Genomic DNA, 22,032 nt, shown 5'->3' on the forward strand with positions numbered 1-22,032 from the left:
CCCTTATCCATGGGTACATCCATGAGAAGTTCCTTTGCTACTGTAAGGTGAGAACAAATGTCAAACTCCACGTCTTTGCACTTATGAAGAATCCATCTGATATGCTTTAATGTATAAGCATCAACTACATTCAAATATTGGTCTGTATTAAAATTGAACTCTTGGTTCCATTGTAATAAGTGGTTCTCTGTTATAGATGCATTTTCGCGTTCACCGTGCGCTCTGGTCCATATCACTATTGAGCGAGGAGCATCTTCTGTTGTTGATGTTTATGTCCATGGAGTTTTGGAGTGCTTGTCTCTGCCTTTCAGTACTCCAGATAAAGTCTGTGATTGATTTTAACACCGAATAGTGATTGAGTTCCTTCAAATAGATTCTCTCCACCATCCATATGCAATGGTTTTCCCTAATAAGCGGTAATAAGTGATTCCGACTGTACCATTATCATGTTTATATAAGCTACCCAGCTTCCCTGAAATGCAGGGCTCCAACTCATTCTTTGTTTATTTCAATATATTAGAGTCATGTGTCCCTTCTTTTACTGTAGGTCCTATAATATTTGGTGAAATTTTCTGTCCTACCGGGGCCATTCTCTTTCTGAAGATCGTGGCGAAATAAACCAGAACTCTTCGAGCTTGTTGTGCTGGGATCCATAGTCACGCCTTGTTGTGAATGTGTAGTCGTATTTCCATTCCCTTTCACAGGATGTGAATTCACCACATTTTTAGAGCCTTAGAATAAGCCCATAAAACAGAGGTCTGTGGTAAGGTAAGCCCCCGTGGGGGTAATAAAGGGTACTTTCGCCCTGTTATATTTCTTATCTCTGTAATTCCTCTGCAGCATTAGTCTTTTCTTCTGTTATTTCCTTAAGTACATGACGCCTGTACTGCCACTGTCTTCCTTTTCTGTTGATAGTTATTAGGGCATCTGTGAGCTGCTGCTAAAGCATCGCCCTCTTCCTTTCCTCTGTGCTGTCTGAGATCCCCTGGGCAGCACTTCATAGTGTGGAATCACTGAAGCTCCGGCTATCAGCGCAAGTGCTGTTGGCACAAGCAGGCCGAGTGGTTCGTACACCAACCTTGTCCATCTTCTTCCTCCTGCCTCAAAGGCCTTTGTGTGCAAGCGTGGACTGGTCTGTCTTCTTTCTATCGACTCAGCACCATGTCAAGTATGCACACTCATCTGATGTGCCTTGCTCCACCAATAAGCAGTAGTCACACTGTTAGCTGAACCGAACCGCCGTCACCGCTGCAATATATACGCCCCATCCACCATTATTGCCACCAGAAAGTACAGCGCACCACTCCTTTCTCCCGTGGCCATGTAATTACGAGCTGTTACTCTGTAGCTGCCTAGAGCTGTGGGTCACAGTACAATGTTGCAATGAAGCTCTCCACTCCTCCGTGGCAGTGCACATTCCTTCTTTTTTATTTTGCGTTTGTGTTGCTGATGTTGATGTGTGATACTTTGGCCCAGAGATACAAAACACTTGTATTGACATTGTGTCAGGCATGCTTCATTGAGATTCACTAGGTCATGCAAATCCACCTTGCATGGCTCTGCGTGGCTTAGTAAATCTAAAGAAAAGCAATGCAGGGCTATTCACTGCCCTAAATTACTCTGCATTGGTAACGCGTTCCATGGGTGAAACCATGGACTTTGTCCCTTTCTCAGATTTACTAAGACTAGTAAACCTTGGAATGCATCAAAATGCTACTCCTTCCCAAAAGACGTATTACAAGGAGAGATATCTTTATTTATCATTGTTATTTTCTCTTACTAATTGTGTTTGCCTCTAAGGATTGTTTTTTGTGCAGGAAGGTGTCTCTTCCTGCACAAAAACAATTCTGCCTGTAACGCAGGCACCCTTGCACCATGGCGCAACGATGCCTGACAGAGAGCAGGAATGTGTCATACCTTAGTACATATGGTGCATTCCTGCTCTCTTAATTTGACACAGCTCAGCAAGTTGTCCTGTTTAAAATCTTAGTAAATCTGGGCCTTTATTTCTTTCTTTCCAGAGGTGGGTTGTGATGGCTCACAGTACACGAGCATCTATTATGGCACGGCTGTACCCTGCTCTGGGCTGTGCGGTGAGGGGGCTAGCCAACACCACACACTGCCAGCATTTAGGGATTTCATCATATCTCCCAGTGATTGCTTTGTCCTCTAAATGACACCCATTTTATTTACTTTTACTCTTCTTTAAGTCCTTGCTCTTAGTTCTGGTGGGTTCAGATATAGGTCACCTGAAATATGAGTTGAACATTTATACTCTTTCAAATGGCTCCATTCTTTTTCTAACTGTTTGGACAACGGGCCCAGTGAAAAGACAGACCTGTGTCTACAGCTATGAAGGTCTAAACCAGCAAATATATGACTGTTCAGCACCTCCACAAGACTTTGTTACTTCCCTTTACAGTGTGAGTAAGCCATCGCCATTGTTAATATTTTTTTGGTGACCACAGAGTTCTTACTTTATGTTTCAAACTTCATTACAATTTTCAAAATATTATACATGTGATGAATAAAAAACATCACTCAGCATGTTATGTTCCTAAACCATACAAAGTGTCAAATCACAATACAGTTAAACAAGGCATTCTAGATAACACCTACACCTACTAAAATAAAAATACTAAAAAAGTACATAGATTAATAAATAGAGGCAATAATTGTGAGTACTACTGATAAAGTAAAAGAAGAAAGATATGGACAGCAGAAAGGAAAACATTGGTGTATGACTACATTACAAATGCTGTGTGACTTAGGTGGTATATTCCACCTTAAACAAATCTACGATTGCTGTCTTATCACCTTCTCTGTTACGTTTTCTGAATTTGGATTAGACATATGCAATGCACCAACCTTAAACATATATTTTTAAGGTACTTTCAATTATAAAATAATCTGTGCAAATGTCACAGCTACTAATTCATTTAGTTGTATATGCATTTGAATTTAGTTACTAAGGCCTGCTACATTCCCTTAAATAAGTTGCTTAAATTTAGTTCTAGCATTGGATTTCACAAATCTTTGCTTAACTTTTTTTTCAAAATGAATATACATTGTGACGACCAAATATCTTATGAATTAGTCATTCTTAAATTAAAATTGGTTTTGTGTCCAATGAAGCTTGTTTGTAGGTTTTTACATCAATTCCTTTAAATGCCGTATAAACAGTTGAAGCTTATGCTGCATTATCAATTTTGGTAAATATATGCAATTTACGGTAATCACTTTAAGTGTGTGCTGGTTGATAACCATATGGGGGGAGATAGTAAAAACTCTGAGCCGATTTTGTTGCAAGAAGTGAGAGCAGCAATCTCAAAGATAGCCCCTAACAAAGCTCCCGGTCTGGATAAAGTTCTGTGGGATCTGTATCTAAGTGAAACAGATGTGTGGGGTCCCTATTTCATGCTAATATTCAATTCCATCATGGGTGGGGCACTGACCCTTTGACGTGGGCAGAGATAATTCCAGTTTTTAAGAAGGACTCCTCTGCTGATCCGCTTAACTACAGGCTAAAAAGTTTAATCAATTACTCTCAAAAGTTAATTAGTACTACACTCTTTAAGCAGCTACACACCAGGATGAGTGAAAAAAGAGGTACGGACTCCACTTAAGGCAGGATTCAAGGAGTGTATCAGTACAGTGGACCAGGTCTTCCGACTCTAATATTTTGGAAAATGGTGGTCTTGGTGAAGGACGTTTGTACGTTGCATTTGTTGACCTTCGCTCAGCAATTGACCTAGTTTCTAGATCAGAGTTATGGCAGGTACTCTCTGATGTGGGCGTTCCCTAAAGACCTCCTGGCCATTATAATTAGGCTTCATAGGCATAACCTTGCCCATGTGCATTGTGGATCAACAGACAAGATGATGGACCCTTTCCCTGTGGATTGAGGGGTAAGGCAGGGCTCTTTTCACTTTATGTTATTGACCTGATCTCCAACCTGAACCAATGTGATGGGGATGCCCCTTGCTTGGCCAAAATTAAGACCCCTGCTTTAATGTTTACGGAAAACACTCTTTCAATATCAAAATCACCAATGGGGCTACGGAAAATTCTGTGTTGCTTTGCGAGGTCTTTTACTAAAGGGGAGTACAGATTAAAGTAGATAAACTAAATACAGGTCTTAAATCCTTGTACTTCTACTAGACCCAACCGCTAGCTTATAGGGGTCCTGTTAGAATGTGTACCTACTTTTGACTACCTCAATTTGACCCTTACAGAATATTTAGATTGGTGTAGTCATATAGAAAAATGCAGGCTTAAACTAATGCAATCTATTGGGGCATTACTTAGTGTACAAGAAAGCTCCCATTTCCGTTCAATTACTCCATAAGTCCAAATTTATAAGCAGCAAGCCCTGGAAGGAGCCCTTTATGAAGCTGAACTTTGGGGGTATAGGGACATGACCAAATTACATATTACTGAGAACCGCTTCCTATGCCAACGCCTAGGGCTCCCAACCAGCACACCATTGCTTCCACTTAGGCTTGACCTGGGTCATGGAGGGGGTGGGTATTAGGCTAATCCTTTGGAGACATATCTGGGCTATCCATGAGTAACATACTTGTGAGGGGCATAAAGAAGTCTTAGGTATCTTAGGTTCTAGGAGCATTCCTTGGATTAGGTCCATCAAAGACATTTTGATAAAGATGGGGTGTGGTGACTTGTTGACTGACCCAGTGGTAGCTTCCATCATTGGTAAATCTACTCCAAAAGGGAAGTATTGGCAGCACAAAACTAGCCAAATGTTGACTTTTTCTACCATTGGTACCTTGTCTGACAACTTTCTCCAGATCAAAGATGATTGTATATTAGAACAATTTTACATGAGATTGAGCCCCCCTAGCAAGAAAGCTGTATTTGCAGTTCAGATATCGTATACTACTGATTGCTTCTTTTACTGTGAAATGGGCCTCTACGTTGGCCCTATATGGGTATGCTTGTCCCTGTTGCGGAGCAGAGAAGGAAACAGAAGGACATGCTTTTTTTTTGTCCAACATACTTAAAAGGAAGGAGCAAGTGGATAGTCCCTGCCTGCCAGATTTCAGGCGTTAGGGAACATCTAGCAGCCCCCCTAACCAATGGCAGACAATGTTTAGTCTTTGCTATCTCCCGCTTTTTGCTATTTTTATGGAGGATTAGACAAAGGGTGTGTCAGAAAATGGTAGCCGCTGGGATTTCAATGTATCAGGCTTTGGGTGGTAGGCACCCTCAAAATGTTGTTTTACTTTGGTGGAGGGGGACTGTGTGCACTGATTTTGTATTGGATTTTAATATGTACTAGTTGGATTTTAACTGTTATTTAATATTTATTATTTATATGAAATGATCATATGTTTCATTGTGATTTTATTTCTGCTTTTATGGCATATTGCCAAAAAAGAATGATGAATTGAAGTAATCACTTTTAGTATCTTTTTAAGATGCCATCAGTTCAAAAGTTTCATGTTACTAAATCTGGTCAAATCTAACATTTTTTGTGCCTACATTTGCTCCAGTAGATTGATGTGCACTTAATTCTGATGTTGTTGCTCCTCAAAATACCAGTATTAAGCAGATTTTTGCTTTGTGAATGATTCCTTCAAACAATTGGTAATCGAATTGTGAATGTTTGCTTGAATAGTTCTTTCATAAAGAGAAAGGACCTTCTAGTCATATACAAAACATCTTAAAAGGTAAAGCAATTCAAATGTTCCTAGTGAAAACCTAGCCTTCGATGGTAACATTCTTTATCACAAATGCCGCACCAGTACCTGGCTTCTCTAAGCCTTCTAAATGCCAAATCATAGATTGAATGTTCTGAGAGATGAACCACTCCTCTCATTTTTAACTGTTCAGGCTTCTCCTTTTCCATACAAATCTACACCATAAAACATCAAAACATTTAAAAAGCTTATCAGATTTCAAAACCTTTAAAATGTGTAATATTATCAAGAGATATCCATTTAATTGAGCCTGTTGTACTCTACCACAATAAAAATAAAGGAGGCAATTTCCTCACTTAACAAAACTTTAATTTTAATGTCCAATACATTGTAATTTATTAGGTTTCTTAATAAATTATAAAAACACCAGAATGTTTCGGGGCATTTCATCTAATTCCTGGTGCAACAAGCACAAACATTATTTAGTGGCAATACTTCAGTTTTATCCACCTTCAAATTATAATTCACCAAATCTTAATTTCCTATGACTTGATGTTTTCAGTGGTGCTGGTAACTATGTCAAAATTGTGTGCCAATTTATAAAATGCTAACAATTTTATTAATTAATGAAGACTTTTTTGACCATCACTTTTACGTTTATCTTGCAAGCCTTCAACTTAATGGTGCTGGGAAGACCATATTGATTTATTAGGTTTAGGTTCCATTGTAGCAGGTCCAATACCAGATGAAGACAGTTTACAGTAGAATGGGTCTTGAAAATAGAGTTGTATATAAATTGTCTAGAACAATAATTCAGATGGGTAAGCAGTCTCTGTTATAACAATTTTGAAAGGAAACATTTTTAATTGAATTATTTTTTCTTTCACAAAATCTCTGAGGTAAAAGTATTTTAAGACCCTGTAACTCTAATAGGTGGATTGTTATATCATACATAAAAGTATGTAAGAAAAATATTATCTAATGTGATTGGTATGGTGAACAGGTAATTTTTCCCAAAGTATTTTCAGATATTTAATCATTCTGCTGTACAGTAGCTGTGATCAGTCGTATTCTCAGGTAAAATAATTATTCTGAAAAACTACCACTTTAAATCAAAATCAACATGTCATTCTAGAATACCTGTGTTAGCCTAAGTCACATTTTCAATAACTTGCTTTCATATTGTGTGTATTTTTTCCACACAATTCCATTCGAAAACCATTGTTAAAGGACGTAGTAAAAGTACTCTAATGAACATTATTTTCATTGAGTAAAATATTCATGTCCACAATTATATATGACATAACTGATTTCTGGTATAAATGAATTCTACTGGAAATAATATTTTGGATGGACAGTGTACTGCCGGGGGCAATAATTATCGGTGTGGTATATCTAGTCTCAGTGTTCGACTTGGACACAGTATTTCTGGGGTCCAGAATTTCTCTTGTGGTATGTGTTTTTTCTGATCTGTAGCCAGTGTTTCTACTAAAATTAGAGTGTTTCTGTGTAAAGGATCATTGTCTTTTCTTCTAAAGAGGTTTATTTTTTCCTGCGTATTCTTAGACGTCTTAACTTGTTTATGAGTTGTCTTTGAGAGCACAGTTTGAACCCTGTATTCTTCAATCCTATATGATTTGCAAAATATCCTTTAAAATGTGTCGTATACAAAAATGTAAAAAAAATACTTGGAGGGCTGGCCATTTGCTTTGTGGCCTAGTCCCTGTTTCTAACCACAATAAACTAACTTACAATACAATAAAATATTCTGTAAGAATTTACAACTTTGTTGTCATTTGTTCAATGCTCTGAATCCTGTCCCCTTTAAGATGGATTTTCTGACTTTCAAAAAGATTCCTCTGATTTAGCAGTAAAATGGACAAATGCCATTCAGTGAGTACATAAATGCCACAATTTAGTGCTGATCTGTGTCTAAATAGTTGAACAGCTGGAGCAGCAGTATTCTACCAACTTGGTGAGTGGTAGATGATTGTCTTTTTCACCTGGCCTTAAAAGGAATATGCTGCTTTTGGGTAGAGATTTAGCAACATTAGTTGACATCTTTGGAGTTATACAGAGCACAACAGAACAAAGCACAAATTCAAATTAATAGTTACGCAACTAGGCACAGCAAAAAGAAACTGTAAAACAAGATCACAACATAACAACAATACAAGACACCAATAATACAATAATATAACGCAGCACAAAACAACACAAAATATCACTAGAACAAACCTGCAACACCACAAATATACCAACATTTTCTTGTCACAGTTTTCCACCTCCATAACTCTGCTTTCACGGTGCAGTATTACAAAGTGTTTGCAGCAAGCACTGCCTTATTAACCAATAAGGACATGTATATATGACAGTCAATAATGTTTTGTGATCTGGTTCCAAATGTTTTTCTAATCAGAGTAAGTTTTTGTTTTCTGTTAGGTTGGTTAACCTCAGCACAGGAACAAACTGTGACAATTCTTCTCATTGTTTGTTCACTAGTCACATTTCCCTTGTCCAAAATCTGGTATTTGTTAAGTAGGCAGTCAGAGCATTTGTGTGTGTTTGAACGATCCTTTGGCAGATTCACAAAGGTTCAGGCAAAAATAAGTAACCTACTCCTTGTGAATGTTGTGCTTAATGGAGTTCCATGTGTACATTAAAGTCGTGTAAACAGCTCATGTGGGACACATGTTTATAGGAGGCTGAGTTAATTTAATAAAAATTATTGGAAAGTATTGTTTACTCAAATATACCTCAGCAATATTCTCACTTACACAAACTAGACTGAAATATGAGAAATTGAGTGGGTGAAGATATAAGAGTAGAGCTTGTGTTACTGGTTTGTGATCTTAAAACTTGCTTCTCAATTGCAGCCCAAATGTATTAACACATTTTCTCATAGACACTGAATGGGCCACACCTTGTCTACTACATTGTATATGGGCTTTTGCCTGACCTTGAATGTGAGTAGGTTATGCGTGAGCAGCAGGTCTCTTTCACATGCAATTCGCACTTCCATTATTCCCTTCATTGATTGGTCTCCTTTTTATGCATGTATGACTTACTCATCTTTAGGGGGCATAAGTTGAAGTAAGTTTACCTTTGAGAGTCAGTAAAATGTGATCTCTGGGATTTGTCTTGACTGACACAAAGTTATTGTTCCTCTCATTGCTATGAACATACCAAAAATGATCCTATAGAGTTAAAAATAGGACCACCAGAGAAACACTACCTTACTTAAACTAATCCTAAAATGTCTAAATGATAAGTGTTTCATGCATATACATTTTTAATGCATTTCCAGATGATCACATTTGTTGATAAGGATGATTTTAAAGGATGTTCTGATGTCAGATCTGTTCTTATTGAACAGAGATTATGTTTTTAGGTACAATAATATATATATTTTTATTTGTTTTTGCAGAACTGGATTTATCGGACCAAAGGGTCAGAGGATATACCTTGTGCTCAGGGGATTCCTCGGTTCCAGTGCAATGATTATGCTCTACTACGCTCTTCAGTCAATGCCTCTGGCGGATGCTACCGTTATTACTTTTTGTAGTCCAGCCTTCACATCAATTTTTGCTTGCATATTTCTGAAAGAAAAATGTACCCTCTGGGATGTCTTTTTTATGGCTTTTACCATTTCAGGAGTGGTGCTAATTGCAAGGCCGCCATTTTTATTTGGGACACATTTTGAGGGCATTGAAGGAGACTACACCACTCACCTTAAAGGAACATTAGCAGCAGTGGCCAGTGCAATAGGCGCAGCTTCTACCATTGTTGTGCTACGAAAGATGGGAAAATCCGTCCACTATTCATTGTCGATTTGGTATTATGCAGTCTTTGGACTCATTGAATGCACCATTGCTCTTTTTATTATGAACGAATGGACTATACCTTTTTGTGGAATAGACCGGTGGTTCCTCGTTGCTATAGGGCTGCTGGGTTTAGGAGGCCAGACATTTTTAGTAAAAGCTTTGCAGGTTGAAAAAGCTGGACCTGTGGCAGTTATGAGAACTATGGATGTGGTGTTTTCTTTCATTTTTCAGTATCTTTTTCTCAACTACTCACCAACCTGGTGGAGTGTAGGAGGAGCGCTCTGTGTAGTGGCCAGTACAGCAGGTATTGGCATTCGCAAGTGGCACAGCTACTCAAAAATGACAAAACAAAATGAAATATAGCAATGCGATCCTGATCATGAGTGATGGTTAGGGCCCTGCATTTCTGGCTGGAATTTTAGGGCCTGATTATGAGTACGGCAGTCCACAGGACTGCCGTACTCACTGTGGTGGTCCAACCGCTGCATCCCTGGCAGTCTAACCACCAGATTATGATCCTGGCAGTAGGACTACCAAGAGACCGCCACCACCACCAGGATCAGAGATCCCAGCGGGTTGGCGGCAGTGAAAGTCATGGTTAACAATGGCGGTGCCGAGTTTGGCACTGCCGTTCTGATCACGACTTTACTTTCCACCAGCATTTTCACGGTGGGGAGTCTGGCAGAAAGACAGAGTTGGGGTCGCAGGGGGGCCCCTGCACTGCCCACGACCATTTCGTCAGCAGTGCAGGCTCCCTCCTATCAGCACCCTCGGACATCTCACTGTCTGCTGCGGCAGACAGTGCGCATTCTGAAGGTGCTGGGGGCACCGTCTGTGCGACTGCATTGGCCTACACTCCCTGAGGGATCTGAGGCCAATGCCACTGCACTGTTTCCACTAGTCACCCCGGGGAAAACATCGTAATATAGAGGTGAGGAGGCCGCTGGCTTGGTGGCCACCTCCCCACCGCCGTATTGGAGTTCTGGTGGCCTGATCGCCGAACTCCTAATGAGGCCCTTAGCCTTTCATTTTGGCATTTCTCAAAAGTAAGTAGCAAGTCAAAAACAAATACCTGGAAGTACATTCATTCATTTGTTCCCCAAGGCAGGTTTCCCATAATTTTTGTGTAGAAGCCTTACCTGGAGAAGAAAAGCATGAGTAAAAGATTTCCAAGCAGGTATGAAGTACTCTTATTTTCTGCAGATAGCACATGAGTAGGTCTACCAGTTCTATAGTGAAAAAAGGGGCTCTATTCACACAAAACATGGTAACATATGCATTGGTTTAATTAAAACGCAAGAAATTTTGTGCTGTTAAACTGAGAGTAAGTATTACTCTGATATTTTCAGTAGACTGACTTTTGTAGTGAACACTAGGTTCACACACAGTAGATCCTTGAAATCTCAATCCTTACACATTCAACATCTCTCTAGATCTTGCTTTCTGTATTCCTTTGCCATTTGTCCTCAGCACTATACAGTGTCTTCTTCACAGAATGCATGGATCAACTATATGTGAGAATTTTATGTTTCAACTTAAAAACAAATGTATTGTTCAGAATTGCTTTAATAAGTGTTGAACTACCCTACCCATGTGTACAGACGTATATATGATGTCTTAGTGTTTGTAGGGGATTACATCCTGTATTACCTTTTGCAAAGGCTGTTTATATAATGAAAACTGAACTGATATGTTCACAACCAGTAACATTTCGTCTTTTAGTGGCAGTAATCCCCATTACCCTAACCAAGGTTATTAGCCATTTCCCCAAACCTGACCCAGCTACAGCATTTGAAATATGTGCCATGGAACACCTTAGGTCATCTTCAAGCAGTAATCTCTCTAGAACCCTTAAGCAGTGGTTATGAACATGCCCTTTTGAACGAAGACTCATTTTTAAAATCCCACTGTTAACAATTTGATGTCTGTGGCTTCAGAAACTAGACACAAGGCCTGATTACGTCCTTGACAGAGGGGTTTTCCTTCATTGCAAATGTGGCGGATATCCCGTCCGCCGTAATATGATCTTATTATATTCAATGGAGATTGTAATAGGGCAGACGGGATATCCGTCACATTTGTGGTGAAGGAAACTCCTTTGTTCAAGGTCATAATAAGGCCCATAGTGTGCTCAAAAACAGGAAAAAGTGTGGCCTTTGTTTTTCAGGATTATACAGATCACATTAAATAATGCATATTATAAAGATACTGTAACAGAACATTTGTGTAAATTGAGAAGTTGTTTAACAATGTATTTTAGTTGAATCTTTCACTAGGACTTGTAATTTTCTACTCTACAACTGTTAAGTTTTTCATTTGGCGTAATTAATGCGCAAGTGAGATGGATCAATCAGCAAGAACCACACAACATACTAGATTTCTCGTTTACCGTTGTGACATAGTCACATTCAAATGATAACCCAACCTTCTGTTCAGAAAGCTTTGCAAAAAGTTGCAGTATGCAAACCTTGTCCACAGACCTCAGGGAATTTGTTCAAGAAAGTGGACAGTCTCTCTTTTCACAATCATTAATGATATATACCTCTCTATCTCACTCATAAAGCCTCATCTATAAAATGTAATATCCCTTACACCAGCCAACAAAATCTATATCCTTTCTTACATCAACAGTGAGTTAGTTTTTTTCTCATTCCTAGATTATGGTGGGGTGTACTAATTGCTCACTTTTTTAGTTGTCTCTACTTTTTCTGATTATCCTAGTCTGTGTTGTTCTTTTCCTCAGATAAGAAAATATTCTGCTTCAACCAAAGATGAAGTTCTAATTTCTTTGAAAACTTCACACAGTTGGCTCCTATCAAAGATGCATTTGTGAAGGTTTCTAAGCACTACATGTGGTTGGCAATGTGTTGTTGGCAGTAACAAATGTGCATGTGGTTGCCATTATCCTCTGTAACCATGGCATTTATTTTGTTCATTATAAGTCATGCTTTAGTGTACTATAGAAATTCAGTTACTTAAAAGAGATAAAAGAACTGATTCCAAGTGCCTACTTAACTGGGGATAGTTTAAAGAATACAAGCCTGATTTTATGTATTTATTTATTCGTGATTGGAAAGCACTAGAGGCCTCTTCCCACATGGTGTGGCCTAGAGTTTAAAGTATTTCAGAATTCAATCCTGTATTTAAATACTGTGTTTTGTTTATATTTTACTAATCACCACTACAATTATTGGTGCCTTCATCATTATGTTGCTTAATTTACTAAGTTGTGGGCAGAAGTTCATTGTTTGCAGGGTTTTAAGTGTGGCCACTATTTTGGTACAAACATAAACATCAGTCAAAAGTAGCTGCTATGATGGGCTTGCCTTTGGCACTGTCCTTGGTAGTTATGTTCTCAAAGGTCACGAAGGATGCTGAACGATTAGAAGCAAACAGGAATCTTCCTTCTGCCCCACAGCAGAACATAGGAAGCAATTGAGCGTACATAGAAATGGGAAGGGATTAACCCTTTGAAGTAACCGGGTCAACAATTGTAGAACCTCACCCCAGGTATCTCTGGTATTCTGTTGTATCAAGGTCCTGAGTGTGTACTTGTTTTCATTGCTTAGATTACTTCGGTTTGGCATTAGCTATGAAGCAAATCTTTATCTGGATTTGATTTTCCAGACTATCCTGTGGTCTTTGTAGGAGTGCCAATAGCTCCAATAATGCATTCCAGGCAAGACTATAAAGCAAGATTATATTTTGGACTCATAGTCACAGAATCAAGTTTATTTAATGTCTGTTATTGAGAAATTGTCTTGTTATTGAGAAATTGCTCTAATTAGTTCTGTTTAATTAATTGATACTTTTTCTTGCACACGTTAATGGCAAAGGCAACTTGTGAGCTTCGCTTTCTCTATGGTGTACATTTCAGTGCCTGAACTCCCAGGTATGAAGATTTACCCACTTGCTATATTAATTTGTGGAAGTCCCAGAAAGAAATCTCCTTCCTAAGTGAATTCACCTTGCTATGATGTCAACAGAGGGTCCTCCACATCAATCTCTTAATTCCCATTCTTGCCCAGAGAAATATTTGCCATCTGTAAGAGTCATTGATGACCAGCCATCTGCTTATATCAGCTTCTCTTTTCTGTTATCCCAAATCGCTATAGACAACATAACAATTCTTGTTTTCCTATTTCTTCCTAGTTGTAGTTTTTTTTACCTCCTTGCCTGTCACTATTGTTCATGTTCAAACGGTGTTCTTTACTATTACAACAAATTCTCTGTCTGGTGTATATTAACCATCCATGTATCTAAGTTCCTATGTGCCTTTCACTCTTCTTTTGATGTAAAGTGTTTGGTTTGAAATTCTCAGGGAACCCTCAAAAATAGTTGAATTAGTACCTCAATCAAATATGCAATTTTCCTTCTATTGTGATTTTTTTGTTTACTATTTTACACCGAGCTAGAAGGACCTATGATAGGCATTGTGATTCCCTACGGAGACATAAATCTCCTTTGTTTGTTTGTTGCTTAAGAACTGGAATAGATGGGGGTTTGAGTGGCCTTTCTCTGATTGTCACCAGCTAACAAGTAGCCAGAGAGCAACGCCTACCAACTAAGGTGTTTACCAAGCCTGAAGTTTATGGCAATTGCTCTCTTATGTGAAAAGGTTTGCTTAATTTGATAGATATTTGAACTGTGAAAAGGTTCTTCATGTAGGGCTTTCCCCGGAACAATTATCCAAATAGTGTGTCAAATGGCTTTGTATTTTGTGCTATGTTTCACAGCAACTCTGAGTAAGCACCTTGTGTTTGAACACGGAAGTACAAATTATATAGCAGAACTGTGCAAATGCATCATGGGACTGAGATGACAGAATGAGATCGACTGAGCAGGTTGCTCTTGATGGTCTGATCATAAACCACGTGGGAGGTTTCCAGTCTGACACTATTTCATACTTAAATGGAAGTACTTGAAGAACACACAGTGCTTTAAGCAATCTTTTTGGCCGATTGCCTGGAGAAACTAAAAAATACTTTTTGTGAACTACTTTTTTGAACTGATATAAACTTCTCTTATGAAGGAGGTTCATGTTGGCATTGATCCGAATGCTGTGAATCCTGTGTTGATCAAGAACAGGTTTTGTAACATAAACTTCGTTATTTTCTGAAGTAGAATTGTGTGAGCAAAGGTCTCCATATATTAAATATTCATATTCAAATATTATTTAGTTTGTTTGAAACTCAACACTTACAGAATTGATGCTGTGGAAATTGTGCATTCAGCAAAATATTGATAACACTGTGAGACGGTGGTTTACAACTCACAGTAATTACTAATTTTCCTAACTTTATTTGTTGTCATATAAAGGAACGTTACTTTTCTGTTGTCGTGCTTAGCTTTGGGACTTTTATTTTACCAGAGCGTTCCTTTTAGAGTAGCGTCAAAACACATTTGATTGCAGTACATAAGCTTTCAATTGCTGTAACGTGCATATTTAAAATATTTGTGGAATCAAATACTCTTGCGTAGTAACTGTGTGTTCTCCGAGGGTATAAGCTAATGCTGTTGTATAGTGAAAACACAAAATTGACCAAATTTTCTATAAGTAATGTGAGAATGTACGAAATACGTCTGTAAACATAATTTTTTGCTTCGACTGTTATATAGTTTGTAAATGCTTTGTGCTCAGTTGAACTGGCACTGAAAATGAATATTGTAAATTAATAATATTGTAAAACAACATGATGAGTTTTATGACGTTGATTTGTTACATTTCTTTGATCTGGACAAAAGTGAATTTGTGTTTTTTTGTAGCAAATCGTATTCTAACTATTGGCATTTTGTATAGAATTGTATATTGCACTGTAAGCTTTTTGGTAGAAAGCGACTAATTTTGCTCTCTATGAGAACAGTAGATCTTACAGCACTTGTTAATTATATCTTTTCTCGAACTCCTTTTTTATCACAAATTGCTCAATAAAGTAGTGCATTGTTTTTACTTTGATGCCTGGCTGCCATCCAATTACTATAACCTGCTGTACCTTTCCAAACTCAGTGTACTTAATCACGTGTTTATTTCCTAATTAGAGGATTTATTTTAAAAAAGAAAGTAACATTTTAATGTATTTTCAAAAAGAAAGTAATGTTTGTCTACATTAGGAGTTATATATTTTCTCACTTATTTTGTTAAAAAATAAAGCATAATTCTACAATGCAGTGTTTGTTAATTAAGCAGCATCAGTTTTATTGCAGAACTCTGCCAAAAGATGTTCAGGTTTTATAAAGATAGGACTAATGTGATGGTTTGTCCCTGCTTTTAAACAGGTCAGGTGCAGCAAGAGGCACAAATGAACCCTGGAGCAGAAGCCCTGCCCCAATCGCAGCCCCACACAAAGAGGCTTGATTTTTGTAGTAGGTCCATCACAACCGACGTGATGTGCGCCACACTTATCGGGTAACACAACTGAAACATTATAAAAATAAATTAATGCCAAGACTCACTCCTTATAAGATAAAACAGGTTTGTATACCTAAAGAAATAAGAATCAGCACTCCTATACCATGGGCGTCTGCAGGGGTGGTGCCCCACACTGGATTTAGGTACAGCATGGTGTGCAGGCTCACAGTGCAGCGTAACACTACGGCCGGCGTGGTTACACAGTCTGCACCAGTACTGCCACGTCCCCTGTCAAAAACACTACAGAGCTCCGCCACGTCCTGTACCATAAAAGAAGGAAAGTACGATATTTGAAAAAGGTGGGTCAAGAATCATGTAATCTTGCTAAATGTTTTAAACAAAGAACACCAAGCATCGTAGAGCATCGAGCTGCTAATTCTGGGCAGAGGAAGGCAGGTTCTCAGTACATCAAGCATGCTTTTTGATGAATCCTGGATTATGCTTGCTTCTCCTTAAGGGGAATCAACCAAATTTCCTCAGTGCAGTTCATTCCTTTGCGCTCCACAGGCATACAAATCTAGGATTCTGCTGCGGCATAACATAATGTGAAGCACCTACCTGGGGACTCAGGACACATCAATGATGAAGAAATGTAGGTGGTTCCTGGCAATCCCACTGTAACCTTTCGATGCATCATTCGGATCTCTCTGCACTCTACTAATCAATTCCTTACTGCAACAAAGACACAAGATTTTACAATAATGCATCAGTGAGCCAATAATTTGACCAGTGTCAGACAGAACTATCCCCTTCTAGAAATGATTTAGGCAGGCCCATGAACAAATATTGTTGTTACAGTTCTTTATGACCGTACTAACCTGATGCTCTGTAGACAGAGCAGGATCTAAGGTAACTTTGGAAGGTGGAGAAGTTAAGCATCCTTTAATATTAAACTGCTTGGATTCTGGGTACAGGCAAGCATCAGAGCTTTAGTGCTGTGCTGTCTTCAGGCAGTGTGTCCTGTTTAGTTGCAGAGAGTTTTCACACAGCAACAGTTGTATGACTGCAAAATGATCCACCAGCCCCTAAATGACCCCTTTAGTCTCTTTGGGGTGGAAACGTCTGACTGACAGACTCTCAGTCTCTGTTCTTATTCAAGGAATTATCCCAACAAGGCTGCACCCAGTATCCTAATTATTATTGCGAAAAAAGGAGCCTCTGCACCATCTGGAAATTGGGATCCACCATAGATTTTGTCAGCAGCCGTTTATCACCACTACTGTGCAGTCTCCTGGCACTACTGCTTAATCAATTGCTGTAACAATTATTCAAAGAAAATAGTTGGATTGGTTTTAGCATTTTTTATGATTTTGTAAGCTAAAGTATAATGTTTACATGAATAAGGTTTAGTTTTCATGGTAATCCAGTCAATTTCCCATTCTGTAGTGGGGCACCTGCTTTCTATAGGACTCCACACCCAGACGAGAGGGGAGGTTAGTGGAAGGTTCCAAAGTGTATGAGACATGATGGCTGCAATCAAGCGGCGCGCCTGCAGGCAGGAGTCATAATCTGTAAAATCCTGTTTTAATGCAAAATTTTATAGGCGTAAGAAGTGTTGAATGGGAGGCTCAAGGACAGTCAACTTGATTTGACCTTTGTTGTGGCCTAGAGGTATCCTGACAGGTGTGCATGGTTGGTGACGAGGCCTGTGGCTGCCTGGGTTCAAGCAGCATGTGGAGCAACGACACGCATAAGCACTGCTGCCAGTGTAGTGAGGAGCAACTGGATGACTAGAGAAACAAGCTGTGGAACCATTTTGAAGTGGTCGGGCTATCAGCATAAGTGCGCATCTCCTATACTCTGTTGTTACCCAAAATGGTGGGTCGTGGTACCGTTTATAAATCTGGTCTTCCTTCCGAACACCAGTCCCCAGAACCAAGCGATCTAGAAGAGGGGGTTCTTCCTTCTCCTTTCTGGCCTCTCAAGCGTGGAATCAGCTTCTATTTAAACTTCGAGACATCCAGAATGAAGTATAATTCAGAAACCTCTGAAAACGTGTCTGTTTACTGCAGTATACGCACCATTTAGATGGTATGTTGCCCTTATTCTATGTGCCAGGACGCTCTTTGGTGTGCGCCGCGCACTTATTTTTTCATTCATGTATTTATTCATTCTACTGTCCTACTGCAGTGGTGCATGCGAGAAGTTCAGCACCAAATAGAAGCATGTTTTTGCGTGGAACTTTCGATCTTGGACAATAAAACAAACAACAAATTCAGATGTAGAAAAAATATTTACAAACAGCCTATACGGGAAAATATAATGGCCAGAATGCTGCTCAGGCTAGCAGTAAGAGCTAAGAGTTAGAATCCCCTGTTGGTTGGAGCAGGTAGGTGCCAGTGTTGTTTGTTGGCGCCTCAATCAAGACACGTTTGAGGCACCTTGTTCGCAACTTCTTTGAATTGTATTACTCTTGTTTTCTGCTCATACCTTTCATTTTCAGAAAAGGGCTTACTCAAAAGCAGCCAAATATGCCTTGGAACTGAAATCTTCAAAACGGCACGGGGAAGAGAGAAACGGAGCACGGGGTAGAGGTAGGCAAAGAGAGGGAAAGAAGCTGAGATAGAGAAAGAGAGGTGGGGGTGCGCCTTGGCAGACAGGGACCTTGGGCAGTTGCCCACTCTGCCCATGCATTAAACCAGTTGTGCAATATGAAAGAGCTGCGGTTCAAATTGTCTATGGAATCACAAGGCCATCACTGAGGGAAAGTCTTTAAGGGTGGACTCGCTGTCTGAAAACGTTAAGAAGTCTCCACGTAAGTATGTCAGCGAGCATGTGTCATATGAATGGGATCAGGGGTAGAGTGGGTAGAGGGAAACAACGGTGCTCCCTTCAGATCAAAGGTAAGTGGTATTGAGAGAAAATGAAAGCACTCGTGTCATAAAAATACGGATTTGGATGGATGTTTCGTAGGGAATAATAACCATATAGCGGGCCGTAATCATACCAGACTAGGAGGACATTGAGACATTTCTGGGAGTCAAATTTGGGAATGTGTTCAGAAGCCTTTGTGGTGGAGAGAGCCAACAGATGGCTTGACCCAAGGCTAAACCTGGTCGCATCCCAGACCCATAAGACCCTTAATCATGAAATAGAGAGCAGAAATCTGATACTGAAGATAGCAAAGGAGAAAGAAGAGCTGCATTATGAAGAGTCTAGAATTTCCATCCATCCACTAGCACTGAAGTGAAACAGGCTTGGGTGGCTCTAGGGAAGCCAAGAAGCTCACCTGAGAGAAAAGATACACGCATTCTAATTTGATCCCATCTGACCTGCATGTGGTGGGCGGCGAATAAAATCATTTTTATAGTATGCTGGTGCAACTATGCTGATGTGCTCTTTTGGAAAAAAGCTCCGAGCACCACCATGTGTGGACTATGAGGATAATGTCTTGGTGCTATGAAATACATTCTGGTGCCGAGCACTGGGAATCACCAACGGAAATGAAAAAAATGCCCTCCTATTACCAGAGTACAGAAGGATCTAGGGCGAAAACCTCACTAGCTTTTGGATGTTCAGAATGATAGAGCCAATAATAGCTTTTCGCACTGACTGAATGGGCACTGAAGTTTGGTTAGCTACTGGAGCTCTACAAGTTGGTAGAGCTAAGGCTCAGAAACCACCCAGCTAGAAGCAGATATATATACTATTGCACAGTGCATGAGATTCATCAGGCATTTTATTTTGCTGCTAACTGAAGGCAAGGCTGCAAGGAGACCTTGAGTATATACAGGGAGTGCAGAATTATTAGGCAAGTTGTATTTTTGAGGATTAATTTTATTATTGAACAACAACCATGTTCTCAATGAACCCAAAAAACTCATTAATATCAAAGCTGAATATTTTTGGAAGTAGTTTTTAGTTTGTTTTTAGTTTTAGCTATGTTAGGGGGATATCTGTGTGTGCAGGTGACTATTACTGTGCATAATTATTAGGCAACTTAACAAAAAAAAATATATACCCATTTCAATTATTTATTATTACCAGTGAAACCAATATAACATCTCAACATTCACAAATATACATTTCTGACATTCAAAAACAAAACAAAAACAAATCAGTGACCAATATAGCCACCTTTCTTTGCAAGGACACTCAAAAGCCTGCCATCCATGGATTCTGTCAGTGTTTTGATCTGTTCACCATCAACATTGCGTGCAGCAGCAACCACAGCCTCCCAGACACTGTTCAGAGAGGTGTACTGTTTTCCCTCCTTGTAAATCTCACATTTGATGATGGACCACAGGTTCTCAATGGGGTTCAGATCAGGTGAACAAGGAGGCCATGTCGTTAGATTTCCTTCTTTTATACCCTTTCTTGCCAGCCACGCTGTGGAGTACTTGGACGCGTGTGATGGAGCATTGTCCTGCATGAAAATCATGTTTTTCTTGAAGGATGCAGACTTCTTCCTGTACCACTGCTTGAAGAAGGTGTCTTCCAGGAACTGGCAGTAGGACTGGGAGTTGAGCTTGACTCCATCCTCACCCCGAAAAGGCCCCACAAGCTCATCTTTGATGATACCAGCCCAAACCAGTACTCCACCTCCACCTTGCTGGCGTCTGAGTCGGACTGGAGCTCTCTGCCCTTTACCAATCCAGCCACGGCCCCATCCATCTGGCCCATCAAGACTCACTCTCATTTCATCAGTCCATAAAACCTTAGAAAAATCAGTCTTGAGATATTTCTTGGCCCAGTCTTGACGTTTCAGCTTGTGTGTCTTGTTCAGTGGTGGTCGTCTTTCAGCCTTTCTTACCTTGGCCATGTCTCTGAGTATTGCACACCTTGTGCTTTTGGGCACTCCAGTGATGTTGCAGCTCTGAAATATGGCCAAACTGGTGGCAAGTGGCATCGTGGCAGCTGCACGCTTGACTTTTCTCAGTTCATGGGCAGTTATTTTGCGCCTTGGTTTTTCCACACGCTTCTTGCGACCCTGTTGACTATTTTGAATGAAACGCTTGATTGTTCGATGATCACGCTTCAGAAGCTTTGCAATTTTAAGAGTGCTGCATCCCTCTGCAAGATATCTCACTATTTTTGACTTTTCTGAGCCTGTCAAGTCCTTCTTTTGACCCATTTTGCCAAAGGAAAGGAAGTTGCCTAATAATTATGCACACCTGATATAGGGTGTTGATGTCATTAGACCACACCCCTTCTCATTACAGAGATGCACATCACCTAATATGCTTAATTGGTAGTAGGCTTTCGAGCCTATACAGCTTGGAGTCAGACAACATGCATAAAGAGGATGATGTGGTCAAAATACTAATTTGCCTAATAATTCTGCACTCCCTGTATTGGCTAGGGGTCCTTAGACCTGCTTCTCTCTGTTGCAGCATAACAATTCAGGCACAGAGTGGTGCAATCAAGATGTGACATCTGAAAAAATGCCCTCACAGATTCTGCCTTCTTTGAATATATCAGGGATGAGATTTGAGATTTTTCTAAATTTTATGAGAGATCAGCTTCAGATCCATGTGTGTCTTTGGAAACCTGCACTTCTAGCGACAATGGACACTATTAGAAATTAGGTCTCTAGTTGGCAGAGGTATACACCCTTGTCCAAGTAGTGACCACAATCCTAGTCAGGATGTCACACACAATCCAAATTATCCTGTGCCCATCCTCTGGTAGCTTGGCACTGAGCAGTCAGGCTTAACTTAGAAGGCAATATGTAAAGTATTTGTGCAATAAATCATACAGTAACACAGTGAAAACACAACAAAAATACACCACAGAGGTTTAGAAAAATAGATAATAGTTATCTGAATAAAATAAGGTCAAAATGACAAAGATCCAGTAATCACAAGTTGAAATATCATTTTTAAAAGGTTCAAAAGAATCTTAATCCTTAGAAATAAACAGTTTTCTCTTTGTCACACACAGTACCTGGTATGCGTAAAAAATAACGACGCACGGAGACTGCAAAGGAAGACATGCGTGGAAAAATAGTGTGTTGTGTTGAATATTCCTGTGCGACACAGACGATGCGTAATTTCTTTCCATGCTGCAAGGGGTTTGTGTCATTTTTCTGTGTGCAGTCTTGGTTCCTCACTGCGATGCAGGGATATTTTGACACCTAGGGACAATGCAGGGAAAATCGTTGACACACCGGAAGAAGGCACAGGCACTGCGTCAAACC

General features: G+C 39.6%; 1 protein-coding gene across 1 annotated transcript in view; it reads left to right on the plus strand.

The window, feature by feature from the left end:
• SLC35G1 (solute carrier family 35 member G1) overlaps positions 1–15,440 on the plus strand; it is an 86,088-nt gene extending 70,648 nt beyond the window's left edge. The window contains exon 3 of the mRNA XM_069239846.1: positions 9,088–15,440. Coding sequence (XP_069095947.1) covers positions 9,088–9,847 — 760 coding nt within the window. The 3' untranslated portion in view covers positions 9,848–15,440. The remainder of the gene's footprint in view (positions 1–9,087) is intronic.
• Positions 15,441–22,032: the final 6,592 nt, after the last annotated feature.

The sequence above is a fragment of the Pleurodeles waltl genome, chromosome 6, assembly GCF_031143425.1.
Source record: "Pleurodeles waltl isolate 20211129_DDA chromosome 6, aPleWal1.hap1.20221129, whole genome shotgun sequence".
In the NCBI taxonomy this organism is placed as follows: domain Eukaryota; kingdom Metazoa; phylum Chordata; class Amphibia; order Caudata; family Salamandridae; genus Pleurodeles; species Pleurodeles waltl.